Source organism: Salmo trutta, chromosome 22 (genome assembly GCF_901001165.1).
Source record: "Salmo trutta chromosome 22, fSalTru1.1, whole genome shotgun sequence".
Lineage (NCBI taxonomy): Eukaryota > Metazoa > Chordata > Actinopteri > Salmoniformes > Salmonidae > Salmo > Salmo trutta.
In genome coordinates, this window is record NC_042978.1 from 43,317,063 (window position 1) to 43,334,878 (window position 17,816).

General features: G+C 45.6%; 2 protein-coding genes across 2 annotated transcripts in view; one reads left to right on the plus strand and one right to left on the minus strand.

Annotated features, from left to right (window-relative positions):
* Positions 1-3,254, plus strand: part of hmcn1 (hemicentin 1) — a 240,835-nt gene extending 237,581 nt beyond the window's left edge. The window contains exon 107 of the mRNA XM_029706242.1: positions 1,785-3,254. Coding sequence (XP_029562102.1) covers positions 1,785-2,151 — 367 coding nt within the window. The 3' untranslated portion in view covers positions 2,152-3,254. The remainder of the gene's footprint in view (positions 1-1,784) is intronic.
* A 1,838-nt stretch (positions 3,255-5,092) lies between these two features.
* Positions 5,093-17,414, minus strand: arpc5b (actin related protein 2/3 complex, subunit 5B). Its single transcript, XM_029708064.1, has 4 exons — positions 17,142-17,414; positions 7,128-7,200; positions 6,735-6,911; positions 5,093-6,364 (listed from the first exon to the last, which is right to left on the minus strand). The coding sequence occupies exons 1-4, from the start codon at positions 17,279-17,281 to the stop codon at positions 6,302-6,304; spliced, it is 453 nt and encodes a 150-aa protein (XP_029563924.1). The 5' UTR covers positions 17,282-17,414; the 3' UTR covers positions 5,093-6,301.
* Between the last annotated feature and the right edge of the window lie 402 nt (positions 17,415-17,816).

A 17,816-nucleotide genomic window follows, 5' to 3' on the forward strand; every position in this document is an offset into this window, starting at 1 on the left:
CTATTTTCAGGTCTCTCTAGAGATGTTTGATCGGGTTCAAGTCCAGGCTCTGGCTGGGCCACTCAAGGACATTCAGAGAGTTGTTCTAAAGCCACTCCTGCGTTGCCTTGGCTGTGTGCTTAGGATCGTTGTCCTGTTGGAAGGTGAACCTTCATCCCAGTCTGAGGTCCTGAGCACTCTGTTGCAGGTTTTCATCAAGGATCTCTCTGTACTTTGCTCTGTTCATCTTTCCCTCGATCCTGACTAGTCTCCCAGTCTCTGCCGCTGAAAAACATCCCCACAGCATGATGCTGCCACCACCATGCTTCACCGTAAGGATGGTGCCAGGTTTCCTCCAGACATGACGCTTGGCATTCAGGCCAAAGAGTTCAATATTGGTTTCATCAGACCAGAGAATCTTGTTTCTCATGGTCTGAGAGTCTTTAGGTGCCTTTTGGCAAACTCCAAGCGGACTGTCATGCACCTTTTTAGAGATGTCCTTCTGGAAAGTTCTACCATCTCCACAGAGGAATTCTGGAGCTCTGTCAGAGTGACCACCGGGTTCTTGGTCACCTCCCTGATCAAGGCCTTTCTCTCCTGATTGCTCAGTTTGGCCGGGTGGCCAGCTCAATGGCGGGTCTTGGTGGTTCCAAACTTCATCCATTTAAGAATGATGGAGGCCAGTGTGTTCTTGGGAACCTTTAATGCAGCAGAAATGTTTGGGTACCCTTCGCCAGATCTGTGCATCGACACAATCCTGTTTCGGAGCTCTACGGACAATTCCTTCGACCTCATGGCTTGGTTTTTGCTCTAACATGCACTGTCCACTGTGGGACCTTATATCGACAGGTGTGTGCCTTTCCAAATCATGTCCAATCAATTGAATTCACCACAGGTTCCAATCAAGTTGTAGAAACATCTCAGGATGATCAATGGAAACAGGATGCACCAGAGCTCAATTTCAAGTCTCATAGCAAAGGGTCTGAATACTTATGTAAATATGGTATTTCAGTTTTTTGTTTTTATGAATTTGCCCAAAAAATCTAAATACCTGTTTTCATTTTGTCATTATAGGGTATTGTCTGTAGATTGATGAGGATTTTTTATTTATTTAATCCATTTTAGAATAAGGCTGTATCATAACAAAATGTGGAAAAAGTCGAGGGGTCTGAATACTTTCCGAATGCGCCGTACCATCATACACACAACCACTAACACACACTTGCATACCGGTACCTTCTCCAGCACGTTGTTTACTATACATTTGTTGCATTTTGTCTGAAGAATCATGCAGTATACACACTTAAGACCTAGACTCAATCAGATCAAGTGTTAACCAGGGATAGCCGACACCCACATAGCTGATGTTTTGGCCGTGTCGGAGGTGGAACTATGTTGGAGCTGTAAAATTGGCAAGCAGTTGCTCTTGTGATCATTGTCACAAAGCCATACCCGTCCCACTCACGTTAGAAGTTCAGAATGAGAAGGTGTAGCCTATATAGAAATAATGTTGCTCAAATTGAAAATCATTAAACGAAATTGAGGATTTCTATCAGCCTTATCAAGGTGTAGATTACATCTCACTTTCCAGTGTTCCAACTTGTAAACAGACTGCATTAGATTTCTGTTAATGTGACTCGGTGCAGCCAATGGCAATGTCCCCTTTAGGTATAATTCCAGGAGCCGCTTGTGTATTTGACAGCTCTAACGCTATGCGGATGTCGGCTAAAGCGGATCTGATTGAATAGAGCCCTAAGTACAGAATACCCTAGCGAAGTGTCCATGTTTTGTGTTCTGTGTTCTAGGTTCTGTCTGAAGAAATGCCCTCCCAACGACCTGGAGTGTGCACTGAGCCCTTACGCACTGGAGTACAAGCTGCTGTCCCTCCCCTTTGGCATTGCGGCCAATCAGGACCTGATCCGGCTGGTGGCGTACACGCAGGACGGCGTGGTGCATCCCCGGACCTCCTTCCTGGTGGTGGACGAGGACGTGACGTTGCCCTTCGCCCTGCGAGACGAGAACCTGAAAGGGGTGCTGTTCACAACCAAGGCCCTCCGAGAGCCCCACACTTTCAGGATGAAGGTGCGCTCCCTGTCCTACAGCGCTGACGGAGGCATCGAGTACCAGACTACCTTCATCGTCTACATCGCCGTCTCCGCCTACCCCTACTGAGAGCACTTTAAAACGACGGTGTAAAAAAGGGGGGGGGGCACTGAAAAGGTTGCGACCTCTGTATGCAGCACCACTGCGAACGAGCATGTGTGTGGATGTATGTATGTGTGTGTGTGTGTGTGGTTGGTTGGTAAAGCTGCCACATAAGTAAATGGGAACTAGTAGAAAAAGACTGTTCGTATATGAGAACTAAGGTGGGACAGAACAGCACTGCAATCCCAGGAGGCAGATTAGGAAATGACTCAACACTCGCCCCTGGTGCACACCAAAAAGTTTACAGAATAGCGAGTTCCCCTCGGATGGAAGTAAACATCTATTTATTGGCCAGATATCCTAAATAGAATCCTGTTCTCTCCAATGTTAAGAGGCTTTGTGGATCTAGAATGAATTGTTTGACCCTCTTGTACTTTACACTGCCCTCTCCCGTCCACAAAGTGTTGTGATATTTACAGATGACCCAGACTGCTTCTCCAGGTCCCATGATGAGTCCACCGTTGGCCCAGAATGTAGTCTTCCTCCCCTCCTCAGGCTTAAAGTGGTAGAGACAAGAAACATTAGCTAGCCTTTATTTACATCTACCTATTAACTTATTGGGAAGTGCTTGAATACCAAAAAAAGGGTCAGTTCCCTCCTTTGCTCAACTCTTTGGCTGGTTGCTCGCAGAATGTTGTGACATCAGACCGGAGAACAGAGCAAGTCATTTGATTGGTCTGAAATGGTGCCTGTAGAGACTTGTTGGCGAGAGGAGTTTGGCTGTCTCAGTCAAACTCAGACTTAGATAGACATTGCATCATTGTATCACATCATCTCTATGGTCAAACTCTTGCCCACCTCAGGTAATCACCCCTCTTCCTCATCCCCAGAGTACACAACACACTCCTCCTCCATTACCAGTGTGTCCGATAGGAACAGTAGTAGTCATTACACTCAATACAATCACAACATTAAAGGTTCATAGGATTCTTTTAACCACTTCATCCTTAGTCAGTTACCAAGATGTATTCTATTTTTATGATTTGTATAGAAGTGTTTGCTTTTTCTTGTAATGTATTTCTATACTGTATTACATTTTTATAAAAAATAAAAGATATACAATCATGATAGAGGTGTTTCTGTGACCAGTTATCTGCTGTACCACAAGACTACTTTTCACCAGTAAAAAACTCACAACTTCAAAATCTGTTTTCACAACTTTTATATTATTTAATCACAAACAAAGGAATATTGTTATCGAGTAAGGCAGTTTGTACACCAGTTTGATATGTTCCTTACAATTTTTTTGCAATTGAACATTTCAACTGCATAATTATAAAAACAGATACTAATGTATCACCACTGATGAGATTATTAAAACAAGAAGAAATCCACACATATTTAAAAAAAAAAAAAAAAAGTCATCATTAATCAAAATGTGGTTTCCCCATAGATGATTTATTACAGAGACAGGTTGCATCACAAATGGCACCCTATTCCCTATATAGTGCACTACTTTTGACCAGGGCCCATAACCCTATATAGTGCACTACTTTGACCTGGGCCCATAGGGCTATGGTCAAAAGCAGTGCCGTATATAAGGAATAGGCTGCCATTTGTGACTCGGATATAGAGATAAAACACATAGTGATTCTCAAACAATAAGGGCTTGGGAGGAATGAACAGAAGACACCGATTTGAACGTAAATAATTAGAACATAAAAAAAAAAACTTAAGGACAATTTTTACTTCTCATCAATTACACTGTAGCAAGGTTTTTTTTAGAGCGAGAATGAGCAAAAGCCATAATTTCATGTCAATTTATTAAAAACGGGGCTAATTTATGTCATCAATCATGAAAAACATGATACAGTACATATTTCACCATTATCTGCAAGTCCTGATAGTTCAGTTGACATGGGTTATCTAAACACCTCCCAAGGGCTACTCAGAACATGGATGTAAGTGGCAGTTTCAGTTCAAAACAGACAACTTTCAGAAAAGCAATCAGCTATTTTGGCAACAAATGTGATCTACCAGTAAAGGCAGATAAAGCAGACAGAGAGTTCTGGGTCCCACAATGAATGACACAAAAGCCAGGGAAAGTGTTTGGTTGTGCACCACAAAATACTGTCCTATCTAATGCATGCTAGTATTTCAACCAAACACATTTCCTGGGTTCATATTTCAAATACTTGGTCTTATACAAAAGAAATGCAAGCCCACTGAGGGTACAAAACATTATGAACACCTGCTCTTTCCATGACAGACTGACCAGGTGAATCCAGGTGAAAGCTATGACCCCTTATTGTAGTCACTTGTTAAATCAACTTCACTCATCAGTGTAGATGAAGGGAAGGAGCCAGGTTAAAGAAGGATTTTTAAGCCTTGAGACAATGGGCAAGACAAAATATGAAATGCATTTGAACGGGGTATGGTAATAGGTGCCAGGCGTACCGGTTTGTATCAGGAACTGCAACGCTGCTCGTTTTTGACGCGCAACAGTTTCCCATGTATCAAGAATGGTCCACCACCCAAAGGACATCCAGCCAACTTGATACAACTGTGGGAAGCATGGGAGTCAACATGAGCCAGCATCCCTGTGGAATGCTTTCAACACATTGTAGAGTCCATGACCTGATGAATTGAGGCTGTTCTGAGGGTACAATTCAATATTAGGAAGGTGTTCTTAATGATTTGTACACTGATGGCTTTTTAAAATACTGATCAATTATCAGGAAGAGACCCAAAGTGCCATTTACAAATCACAATAGAAAAACCATGACACTTTAACAAACACAGGTTAAATGTGGGGGTGGCAGGTAGCCTAGTGGTTAGAGCGTTGGGCCGGTAACCGAAAGGTTGCTGGAACGAATCCCCGAGCTGACATGGTAAAAATCTGTCATTCTGCCCCTGAACAATGCAGTTAACCCACTGTTCCCCGGTAGACCGCCATTGTAAATAAGAATTTGTTTTTAACTGACTTGCCTAGTTAAATTAAAATAATACGTCTTGAAAGATACACCATGATTGACTAGCAGTGATGGCATACAAAATATACTGGTGAGGGAATGTGGCCCAACAGAGACAGAGCAAAGAATACATCCAAGGCAAATTCCCTGCTAGTCAAAATACTAATAATCATAGATGAATGAATGGGTCCTTAGTAGGGTTGGAAAATTCTGGAAACTTTAAATAAATTCCCTAGGTATGCGAAAGGATTCCCAGAATCAAGAGGGAATAAATCCGGAATCCTACAAACACGATTTCTGGAAAACCAGGGAATTTATTGAAAGTTTGCAACCCTAGTCCTTAGTAAAACTATTCTTATGTCCTGGAAGCACTACAAATGCATCCCTTACTAAACAATATTACAACAGTCTGACATGATAACGTCCTGTACGTGATTCAGTGAGTGAGAGAACACTGTGGAATAGGCATAGATCTCACCATACTAGGACACCACTTAGACTGCATGCCCTTTATATTAGCTAAGTGGTAGGGTAGTGTTTTTACAGGAACACAGTCTAGGATTAATAACAGTGGTGCTAGTAGTAAAGGGGGCCGTAATGCATCGTGGGTATTAATCCCTAACTAGGGCAGGCAGGATGGCTGGTCCACCCCTGCTGGTGAAAACTTCCCCCACCCGCTCCATCTCTGGCTGTGCTTTTCAGGAGCCTCCCTCCCTCTGCCCCCACGGGTCACAGAAGGGAAAATTAGGGATTTTCTGTGGAATTATAAGCTTTTGTTCCATTAGGAATTCTCTGATCAGCTTTTTAACAAAGACACCAGCCTAACAGAGCTTTAATAAAAAAAGAGTAGCAGTTATAGAGTAGGAGTTATAAAATCGATTTTTTCCTGAGAGAAACAAAGCCATACATACATAAGAAGAGTTCTGTAGCATTGTGCTGGTGTGTGTTTGAGGGTCTAGGGAAGGAAAGGAATGGAGTAAAAATACTAAAAACGATGCCAATTTGGCATGTCTTATGTGTTTGGGTGAATGTGTGAAACAGCTGTGTGTGTGTCGGTGCAGGGAGACAGAGGGAAGTGAGATGTGAAAAGAGAGACAGATAGGAGGGATCTCCTCTGTGACCTACTGGATATCCTCCTTGTGTTTTAATGTGCACCAGAGCAGACGGTCGCTGTGAAGAACATGGCTCCTCTCCTCCTCTGTTAGTTAGACAGTCTTCCTGGCTGTTAGTACTCTAACGATGCATCCCAGGCCACCTGCAGATAGAGCCTGGGACAGAGGGGAAGGAAATTAAGGGATGCCATGTCACTTACATACCTTATCATATGCAACTGTGTTTATCAAGTCTAATTAGTGTGTGTATGGCAGTACTTTTATCAAGTCTAATTTACATGTGTGTTTTTTGTTATCCTCACAGGGATAGTAAAGCAAAGAACGTTCAGACAAGTGGGGATACTCACCGGTATCCACAAGGAAAAAGGCTATTTTAGGCTTAGGGTTTAGGTTTACAATTAAGGTTAGGATTAGTGGTTAGGTTTATGGTTAGAAGTTAGGGTTAAGGAAAATAGGACTTTCAATGGAAATCAATTGTTTGGTCCCCACAAGGACAGTAAAACATATGACGCGTCGATGGCAGTACCTTTTCATGCCACTGCAGCAGGACGGCACTGCTGTTATCCGATGGCGTCTCAAAGCCTTTGTAGATGTACTTCATGAGCAGGTCCACTCTGTTGCTATCCAGAGACTGGACCCCCTTCTCTACGTCACTGCTCTTAAAGGCACTCAGCACCTTCAACACAAGGCCCTCTGCACAGTCCTGACAAAACACAATAAAGTTCCCCTAGAATGTACGCAAAGAAATCTCCAGGGAACCCAACTTAGTAACAGGTCAAAAGAAGCTACGACATAGTCATAGGAACCATGAATGTAGGCTAAGACTCTACTAAATACATTAGGTGGACCTAATGTTGATGTGGGCCTAAATGGAAGTCAGACACATATCAGCTCATTGTAAGTCTTCTTCCAGACTCACCTTGACGTTCTGGTTCTTGGTGTTGAGTGGTGGGTTCTTCAGGACTGCCTGCAAGGCCTCCATCAGGTTCCCTGTGCAGAGAGGGGTTAAGGAGGCAACGTGGACAATATCTGGTAGTCTGGATTATAACACCGTCCTAGAACAACTGTCTGTCCAATCAACCCTAACCTTGTCTTTGGAAAATAAAATAGAACCATTACATCATATCAATACATGGCCATTCAAATCACATCAATACATTGATAGCAAACTGTGACATTCAATCAGACACTTGACAACTCAGTGTATGTAGCTACTGAACAGACAAGCAATCTGGGGTGTATTTACTAGAAACCAAAAGGAATCAAACAGAAGCCAACAGAATGAATTTGTCCAATAGAAACTCTCGTTTTCCGTTTGGAGTAAACGGATTCTGCACTTTCCGCTGCAAAGCGTTTTAAAACGGTTTGCTGAGGTTTTGGTCTGAATGAAAACCCCCCCGGCTACACCAGACAGGAAGCGAGAGGGTTTACTCCGCCCAAAATCTGTCCACGTTAAGCAGATCATTCATTATTAGGAAAGTGAGGATTTTTGAATGGGGGCAATGAGAGAGTGGCGAATTTGGTCAAGACAAAAAAACAAATTGCTATTTTTAATCGTGACGGTTATTTGATCTAAAAGAAGTTTCATAATGCTTAGGAAGCCTAGCGGTTAACCGAAAGGTTGCTGGTTTGAATCCCCGAGCTGACATGTGAAAGATCTGTTGATGTGCCCTTGAGCAAAACACTCAACCCTAATTGCTCCTGTAAGACTCACTGGATAACAGTGTCTGCAAACTTATGTAATTGTAGAAATATAAGTGTTAGTGATACACCGATGTGACATTCTTGGCCGATATTCGATATTTTCCTTGCCAAAAAAATAAAATAACAGCGATACCGATATTAAAAATTTTAGCAGCCTTTATGGTTGGATCCTTTATGGTTGGATCCTTTATGGTTGGATCCTTTATGGTTGGATCCTTTTAAGCATTCTAGTACAGTTAAATAGTTAACACACACACACACACACACACACACACGGACGCAGCGGTCTAAGGCACGAGGCGCTACTACAGTCCCTGGTTCGAATCCAGCCTGTATCACATCCGGCCATGATTGGGAGTCCCATAGGGCGGAGCACAATTGGCCCAGCATCGTCCGGGTTTGGCAGGGTAGGCTGTCATTGTAAATAAGAATTTGTTCTTCACTGACTTGCCTAGTTAAATACAAGTTACACACACACACCAAAAAGTTATTTTGTTGGCATTTACGTGTGTCCCCATTTCCAGTAAAACATAATCAAAACCTATTTCTTTCACTTACTTGCTTTGCTGTTTCGTTGTTCAGTCGTTTCATTCTCAACCAGGATTTCATCATACATGTCAAGCAGTGAAGTGTCAGCTCTGTCTGTCCGTGGCCTCTCTTCCTCGGTGCGCACTGTCACTGTGTCCGTTTCCATCTTGTCCAGCTGTGTATGTAACATTTCACGTAAACCCTGTTTCTTGTCTGCATCGAAGTAGCGATCCTTATACATAGCATCGAGCCGACACAGTAAAGAGGCTCAGAGAGAATACCACCGAATCACTTGTTCACAGCCTCGAGTACTTTTGTAAGTTTTAACCCCAAGGTCTGTGTGGGCAGTTTTGTTGAGGAGGCGTTTCAATGCCATGACAGAGGGTATCACATCTGCTGCAGACACAGTTGATGAGCTTATTTCTCCATTCAGTTGTTCAAATGGCGCTAGGAGTGTGTTCATGTTTCAAACATGTTCTCAAATGCCATTGAAATGGCAGCAGCGGTATGACAACCAGTACATTCTTGAGCATGCAATACGGCTTTCCTCAGTGCGAAATCCTCGTCGACCCACTGTGCTGTCAGACTCAGCATGCTCATGGGGCTGACATCGCTCGTCCAAATGTTAGTCGTGACGCCCATAGCAAGCAGTATAATGACTTCCATTATCTTGGCGTTAATGGATTTCACCTTTGAGTTGTCTCGCTGAAATGTTCTTACTCTTTCAAAAGACTGCTCAACTTGAACTAGTTTAGTTATTGGAAGTGTGCGCTTAGTATTTTTCTGCTTTTGTTCTGTATTTTACGTGGCATCATTACGTCATCTACCTATGTTATATAGGTATGCACGTCATCTACCTACGTTATATAGGTATGCACGTCATCTACCTACGTTATATAGATATGCACGTCATCTACCTACGTTATATAGGTATGCACGTAATCTACCTACGTTATATAGATATGCACGTCATCTACCTATGTTATATAGGTATATAGGTATGCACGTCATCTACCTATGTTATATAGGTATATAGGTATGCACGTCATCTACCTACGTTATATAGGTATATAGGTATGCACGTCATCTACCTACGTTATATAGGTATATAGGTATGCACGTCATCTACCTACGTTATATAGATATGCACGTCATCTACCTACGTTATATAGATATGCACGTCACCTACCTACGTTATATAGATATGCACGTCATCTACCTACGTTATATAGATATGCACGTCATCTACCTACGTTATATAGGTATGGTATGCACGTCATCTACCTATGTTATTATAGGTATATAGGTATGCACGTCAGCTTTGACATCGGTTTTGCACATCAGCGTTAAACTAGACATTGGGCCGATGCTGATGTTGTCATTTTTAGCTAATATCGTCCGATTCCGATATGCTCACCGATATATCGTGCATCCCTAATAAAGGTGATACATGTAACATCCTGGTAACTTTGAGAACTTTATATCATTGTTGTCCCTGATGAAATTCAAGGCCGTCTTCGCATATTCATGACGCTAGCACAGCATCTCGCTCTCGACTGACTACAGGAGGTTAACGTCAACACTGCTCATCGAAAAATAAGTATTCAAATAACGAGATGTATCCACCAATCCAAAGAGAGGAATAGGTGAGAGCTTGACAGCCCACCCTTCCGCTCGATGGACAACAAATCCCATTGTTAGAGCGGAGACACAAGCATCTCATCATTATATCCATTATCTCTGGCTACACCCACCAACACAGAAGACCCGGAGGCAGAATAAAGTGACTAAGGGGGCAATTGAAATCGGCCAGGGGACAAAACATTTTGGGTTTCTTGCGTTGGAATTATACTGAACTCTGCTTATATCACACTATAAACAAAGTTCAAATCCAGAGACTCCAAGATCATTGAGTGCTTTTGAAGATACAGGTTGGCAAGAAATTGGTAGCGTAACATAGGGGCCTTCTAGCAGTAGTAAGGACAAAGATTTAGCAGGAGGCAGGCAGGTAAAGGTGCAAATAAGTGTTGGATTTTTTACACAGCGCCTGTGTTTCAAAGATTATGCTGATATTTACAAATATACACTACACAAAAGTATGTGGACACGCCTTCAAATGAGTTGATTCAGCTATTTCAGCCACACCCATTTCTGACAGGTGTATAAAAATCAGGCACACAGCCATGCAAACTCCATAGACAAACATTGGCAGTAGAATGGCCTTACTGAAGAGCTCAGTGACTTTCAATATGGCACAGAGCCCTGACCTCAACCCCATCAAACACCTTTGGGATGAATTGGAACGGCGACTGCGAGCCAGGCTTAATCACCCAACATCAGTGCCCGACCTCACTAATGCCCGTGGCTGAATGGAAGCAAGTCCCCGCAGCAATGTTCAAACATCTAGTGGAAAGACTTACCAGAAGAATTGAGGCTGTTAAAGCAGCAAAGGGGGGGGACCAACTCCATATTAATTCCCATGATTTTGGAATAAGATGTTGGACGAGCAGCTGTCCACATACTTTTGGTCATGTAGTGTATATAAAATGTTTGGACTTGTCAGCATTCAAAAGATCAATTTAGCCACACCTATTCTTGGCGTGCAGGCCAGGTATATCTATGCACGCTGAAGTGCGCGTGTTCACTCAACATTAAACATGACAGAGAAACAGGACACATGCTCTCCAAACAAAGAAATTGACAGTAAACTGGTAAATGCAATTAAATAAACCTAAAGTGTTGCGCAGTTTGTGAGCTCTCCAAAAAACGTTTCCACTTGGAGAATGAGAATGGTATGAATGTATATTATATTTAATGAATGATAAAAATGTCTATAACCAAACATTCTAAATGAATGGGGGAAAATGTTGAGATTAACAGTAATTTGACTGATGAATATATATTTCACGGGGCATTGATAAAACCTGACTAACAATTGACACAATGAAAAAAAAAATTGTGCGTCTCGAGAGAGACGCGCCCATAGGGGGGAGAGAGACGCGCCCATAGGGGAGAGAGAGAGACGCGCCCATAGGGGGGAGAGAGAGACGCGCCCATAGGGGGGAGAGAGAGACGCGCCCATAAGGGGGAGAGAGAGACGCGCCCATAGGGGAGAGAGAGAGACGCGCCCATAGGGGGGAGAGAGAGACGCGCCCATAGGGGGGAGAGAGAGACGCGCCCATAGGGGGGAGAGAGAGACGCGCCCATAGGGGGGAGAGAGAGACGCGCCCATAGGGGGGAGAGAGAGACGCGCCCATAGGGGGGAGAGAGAGACGCGCCCATAGGGGGGAGAGAGAGACGCGCCCATAGGGGGGAGAGAGAGACGCGCCCATAGGGGAGAGAGAGAGACGCGCCCATAGGGGGGAGAGACGCGCCCATAGGGGGGAGAGACGCGCCCATAGGGGAGAGAGACGCGCCCATAGGGGAGAGAGAGACACGCGCCCATAGGGGGGAGAGAGACGCGCCCATAGGGGGGAGAGACGCGCCCATAGGGGGGAGAGACGCGCCCATAGGGGGGAGAGAGACGCGCCCATAGGGGGGAGAGAGACGCGCCCATAGGGGGGAGAGAGACGCGCCCATAGGGGGGAGAGAGTCGCCCATGGGGGGGAGAGACGCGCCCATAGGGGGGAGAGACGCGCCCATAGGGGGGAGAGACGCGCCCATAGGGGAAAGAGAGACGCGCCCATAGGGGAAAGAGAGACGCGCCCATAGGGGGGAGAGACGCGCCCATAGGGGAGAGAGACGCGCCCATAGGGGAGAGAGACGCGCCCATAGGGGAGAGAGAGACGCGCCCATAGGGGAGAGAGAGACGCGCCCATAGGGGGGAGAGAGAGACGCGCCCATAGGGGGGAGAGAGACGCGCCCATAGCGGAGAGAGGCGCCCATGGGGGGGGAGAGAGGCGCCCATGGGGGGGAGAGACGCGCCCATGGGGGGGAGAGACGCGCCCATGGGGGGGAGAGACGCGCCCATGGGGGGGAGAGACGCGCCCATGGGGGGGAGAGACGCGCCCATGGGGGGGAGAGACGCGCCCATGGGGGGGAGAGACGCGCCCATGGGGGGGAGAGACGCGCCCATAGGGGGGAGAGACGCGCCCATAGGGGGGAGAGACGCGCCCATAGGGGGGAGAGACGCGCCCATAGGGGGGAGAGACACGCCCATAGGGGGGAGAGACGCGCCCATAGGGGGGAGAGAGACGCGCCCATAGGGGGGAGAGAGACGCGCCCATAGGGGGGAGAGAGAGACGCGCCCATAGGGGGGAGAGAGAGACGCGCCCATAGGGGGGAGAGAGAGACGCGCCCATAGGGGGGGAGAGACGCGCCCATAGGGGGGGAGAGAGAGACGCGCCCATAGGGGGGAGAGAGAGACGCGCCCATAGGGGGGGAGAGAGAGACGCGCCCATAGGGGGGAGAGAGAGACGCGCCCATAGGGGGGAGAGAGAGACGCGCCCATAGGGGGGAGAGAGAGACGCGCCCATAGGGGGGAGAGAGAGACGCGCCCATAGGGGGGAGAGAGAGACGCGCCCATAGGGGGGAAGAGAGAGACGCGCCCATAGGGGGGAAGAGAGAGACGCGCCCATAGGGGGGAGAGAGACGCGCCCATAGGGGGGAGAGACGCACCCATAGGGGGGAGAGACGCGCCCATAGGGGGAGAGACGCGCCCATAGGGGAGAGAGAGACGCGCCCATAGGGGGGAGAGACGCGCCTATAGTGGAGAGAGACGCGCCCATAGGGGAGAGAGAGACACGCGCCCATAGGGGGGAGAGACGCGCCCATAGGGGAGAGAGAGACACGCGCCCATAGGGGAGAGAGAGACACGCGCCCATAGGGGGGAGAGACGCGCCCATAGGGGGGAGAGACGCGCCCATAGGGGGAAGAGACGCGCCCATAGGGGGAAGAGACGCGCCCATACGTCATTAACAGTTGCCCAGAGGCAGATGAACACTTTGCCCAGGCGCGAAACACTGTCCAATAACCTTTATCAAACCCTTTGGCAAAGCGGGGGTACAAACTTCCCCGCATGGGCCTTTGTTGAAGCAGGTTGGGTGGTATCCAGATGTTCATATCGTTTCTGTACCATACCGGGGTATACAGTATCACCAGAAGTGCACACAAGGGGCACTATTTAAAAATAATACAATTTAGGCAACAAGGATCTCGATCCAGGAGGGCATTAAAATGTCTCTAGTCTGGGTTACCAGTCTTTTTAACTAACATTCCACTCCTTGCCATCCATGTCATTGACAAATAGACTGGCCTTTCGGCAATCTCAACGTTACATATGCAGCTGGATTTATGGCGGAGTTGCTCATTGGTTGTTGGAAATAACATTAATATACTCTATATATTCCATGTGGAGCCTCGAAAATAGAATTAGAATTATAACAAAGTCAAAAACAAACATTTCGATGTTGGCAAAGCAAGTTGTTGTATTTGAGGCTTAAAATCAAAGCAAAGAGGTTTTGTGGTTGGAATTGCAGTATGTATTTAGTTTGAGGATTTAGAAATGAGCTAGCAACTTTTGACAAGACTGGTTTGATCAGGACAACAACAAAAAACAACGGTTGCTTAGCAACTGGAAAACAAGGTGTTCTGTGGAGAGAAAAAAAAGTGAAAGAGTTCCAATATTTGGATAATCCCTGTGATTGGAGGATAGCAGTGAGGGCTATCAAATCAGGATCAATTCCGCTGTTCTCCTCGAGCTCATTAAGGATAGAATGTTTATATTTGAAAAAGGCAATGACAAGGAGTGGAATGTTAGCTAGAGAGACTGGCACTCAGGCTAGAATGTCTCTGCTGTAACCAAGAAGCTTGATCTTGAAATCTAGCCACTTAGGTAGCAATTTAGCAAACCAAATACAAAGCTGGACCCCTGAACTGGACATAATTTATTTTACACATCTTAAATGTCTTAGAGTTATCCTTAACGTATAGTTATAAGCAGTTATAAGCAGTGGCATAGTATTGAAAATCCTATGATATTTTGAAATGCCCCGGTATATCGTCCAAGACTAGAGCATTCTCTCCCGAACTTGACCCCGCCCTTATAAATCAAAAGCAAATATTACAGGCGGAGGTGTATGACGTTATTCACTTAGCCTACCACAGACATGAGAAGCGTTTTTCCCACTTTTTATGGAAACCCAAAAGGAATCATACCTAACCGCCCAGTGGCTTTCCATAGCCCCCCTAGACACACCATGGCTTGCTCTGTCCATTGTGCTGACAAGATCTATATGAGAAGATCCTAGTTACACAGAATTCATCTGATGGCATTGAAGAGTATACCACTTCAGTCACCGGCTTCATTAATAGAAGCCATAGATTACAGGCAACATCCGCACTGAGCTAAAGGCTAGAGCTGCCGCTTTCAAGAAGAATACTAATCCAGACGCTTATAAGAAATCCTACTACGCCATCTGACAGACAGGCAAGGCATCAATACAGGACTAAGATTGAATACTACTACACCGGCTCGGACGATTGTCGGATGTGGCAGGGCTTGCAAACTATCACGGATTACAAAGGGAAACCCAGCTGAGAGCTGCTCAGTAACGCAAGCCGACGAGACGAGCTAAACACCTTCTATGCTTGCTTCGAGGCAAGCAACACTGAACCAAGGCGTGAGAGCACCAGCTGTTCCGGATGAATGTTTGATCACGCTCTCCGCAGCCGATGTAAGGAAGACCTTTAAACAGGTTAACATTCACAAAGTCGCAGGGCCAGACGGATTACCAGGACGGGTACTCGGAGCATGTGCTGATCACCTGGCAAGTGTCTTCACTGACATTTTCAACCTCTCCCTGACACTGTCTGTAATACCTACATGTTTCAAGCAAACCACCATAGTCCCTGTGCCTAAGAACACCAAGGTAACCTGTCTAAAAGACTATAGCCCCATAGCACTCACATCTGTAACCATGAAAGGCTTTGAAAGTCTGGTCATGGCTCACATCAACATCCCAGAAACACTCGACCTACTCCAGTTTGCATACCGCTCCAAAAGATCCACAACAACCTCTCCCTCGGGCCTCCCGAGTGGCGCAGCCGACTAAGGCAATGCATCGCAGTGCTTGAGGCGTCACTACAGACCCGGGCTGTGTCACAGCCCGCCGTGTCTGGGAGAAGGCGCACAATTGGCCCAGTGTAGTCTGGGTTAGGGGAGGGTTTGGCCGGCCGGATCTCGCTCCAGCGACTCCTTTGTCAGGCCAGGCGCCTGCACGCTGACTTTAGTCGCCAGTTGTACGGTGTTTCCTCCGACACATTGGTGCGGCTGGCTTCCGGGTTGTGTCAAGAAGCAGTGCGGCTTGGCAGGGTCGTGTTTCGGAGGACGCATGGCTCTCGACCTTAGCCTCTCCCGAGCCCGTACGGAAGTTGCAGCGATGGGACAAGACTGTAACTACCAATTGGATACCACGAAATTGGGGAGAAAAAGGGTTAAAAAAAAAAACCAACAAAATAAAAACTCTCCCTCAACATCAGCAAGACAAAGGAGCTGATCGTGGACTACAGGAAACAGAGGGCCGAACACCCCCATTCACATCAACGGGGCTGTAGTACAGTAGGTCGAGAGTTTCAAGTTCCTCGGTGTCCATAAATAGATTTGGCATGGGCACTCAGATCCTCAAAGTTCTACAACTGCACCATTGAGAGCATTATTGTTACTATTTCCTATTTATTTAGCAAATGTGTGTCTTGCTTTTTAAAACTCTGCACTGTTGGGAATGGGCTCGTAAGTAAGCATTTCACTATAAAGTCTACACCTGTTGTATTCAGCATGATTTGACAGCACAGTTAGAGATTTTTTTTGCCCCAACCTGTCACTCAATCATTTGAACTTCTTATTTATTTTTATGTAACGTTAGGGACATAAAACAAAAAACTGAGGGTGTACAAAGTTTGAACTGAGGGGGCAAGGCCCCTTTAGCCCCCTTGTGAAGCCGGGTTCTCAACACTCACACAGGAAGTTCTGCAGAGAGATTCGTCCCGCTGCTACTGACTTATAAGGCATTGAACTCCACTTCCCCATTCAATGTTTATCACAAGCCTCAGATGACATTGTCGTAAAACTTACTCTGAAGGGTATATGAGGGAATCTAAAGGAACCAACGGCTAGTTATATCCCTTTTCTGAGGAGTTGTAAAACAATCCCTGGAATGTGACTACCAGACAGGGTTGGGGTTCTTCATTGGGGTACTTAGGTTATCTTGAGCTGAAATTGAATTGATATTGACCCCAATAATCCTTCTTATCAATGCTTGTAGATAAGTAGCCTCAATCATACGAAACAGCGAGTTTACTTACTTGTGCACATTCACACTTCCCGGCAAATTGAATCTAGACGAGTATTAACGTTTGACATCAATTGGTGCATCTGAAATAGCGTGTACTCTTGTCATTCGTATCGTTTCCAAAACAGGCAGAACCATTCTCAACAATGTTATCCCAGCTTTCATCATCTAGCAATCAAGCAATATCAAGTAGTCCTAATATACTCAGACCTTCTTATTATACCTCAGTGAGTCCGACAGATAACAAGCTAGCCAGCTGCCAACCCTACCACACCTCGCCAGTTGAGACATGATGGCGCTTGGCACCATAATTACAGCAGCACCAACACTAATGCATGCAAACGAACCGGCAGATACACTGGCCAAATGAGCAAAAAAAAAAACATTGCTTTGCTAGCTGGATAAAAGGATATTGTCTGATTAGCGAGTCCACTTCTGCCACGTCAGGACCCAGCTGATTTTCACCTCCATCCTCTTCGTCAACAAATTTGTTCTCGTCGTATTCGTCAACGTCTACTGTTCTGAATCGATTAGACACTGTATTCTTCGACATTGTGCTAAGTTTATGTCCCTTCTTTAGATACAAAATAATGACATTTAGTGATAAAATATGCCGTTTACAGCTCTAGTTTGGGAGGCTTCTTCCTGCCTCTCACCAGCGTCTCGTCAGCAACAACAACACCAAAAACGACAATATTCTAAATAAAAGTGTCTCACGTAACAGTATGAAAGTGTCAATATCCTGTATTTATTCATGATATATGAAAAATAATTGTCCAAACATTAACAGTGATTCCTATTTGTTCATATTTAAGTGACATTTGGGTTTTAAAACATGTTCTAATGTCAAACAAATGTTTGATTTTGTATCATACACATATTTACGTTTTACCGTGGACTTTTATTTTAAAGGCAAAATCCGAAAACCGGAAGTCTTAATGTGGATGGGATTAGAGAGAAAAAGGAGGAAAAGAGAGGACCAACTCGGCAGAAAATCTGTCTCCCTCCAGCAGGTGGCGTTTTTGTGTTGTTTCGCCCACCAAGCAAGCAGTTTTTGTATGTAAGTCAATGAGAGCGTGGAATTTGGT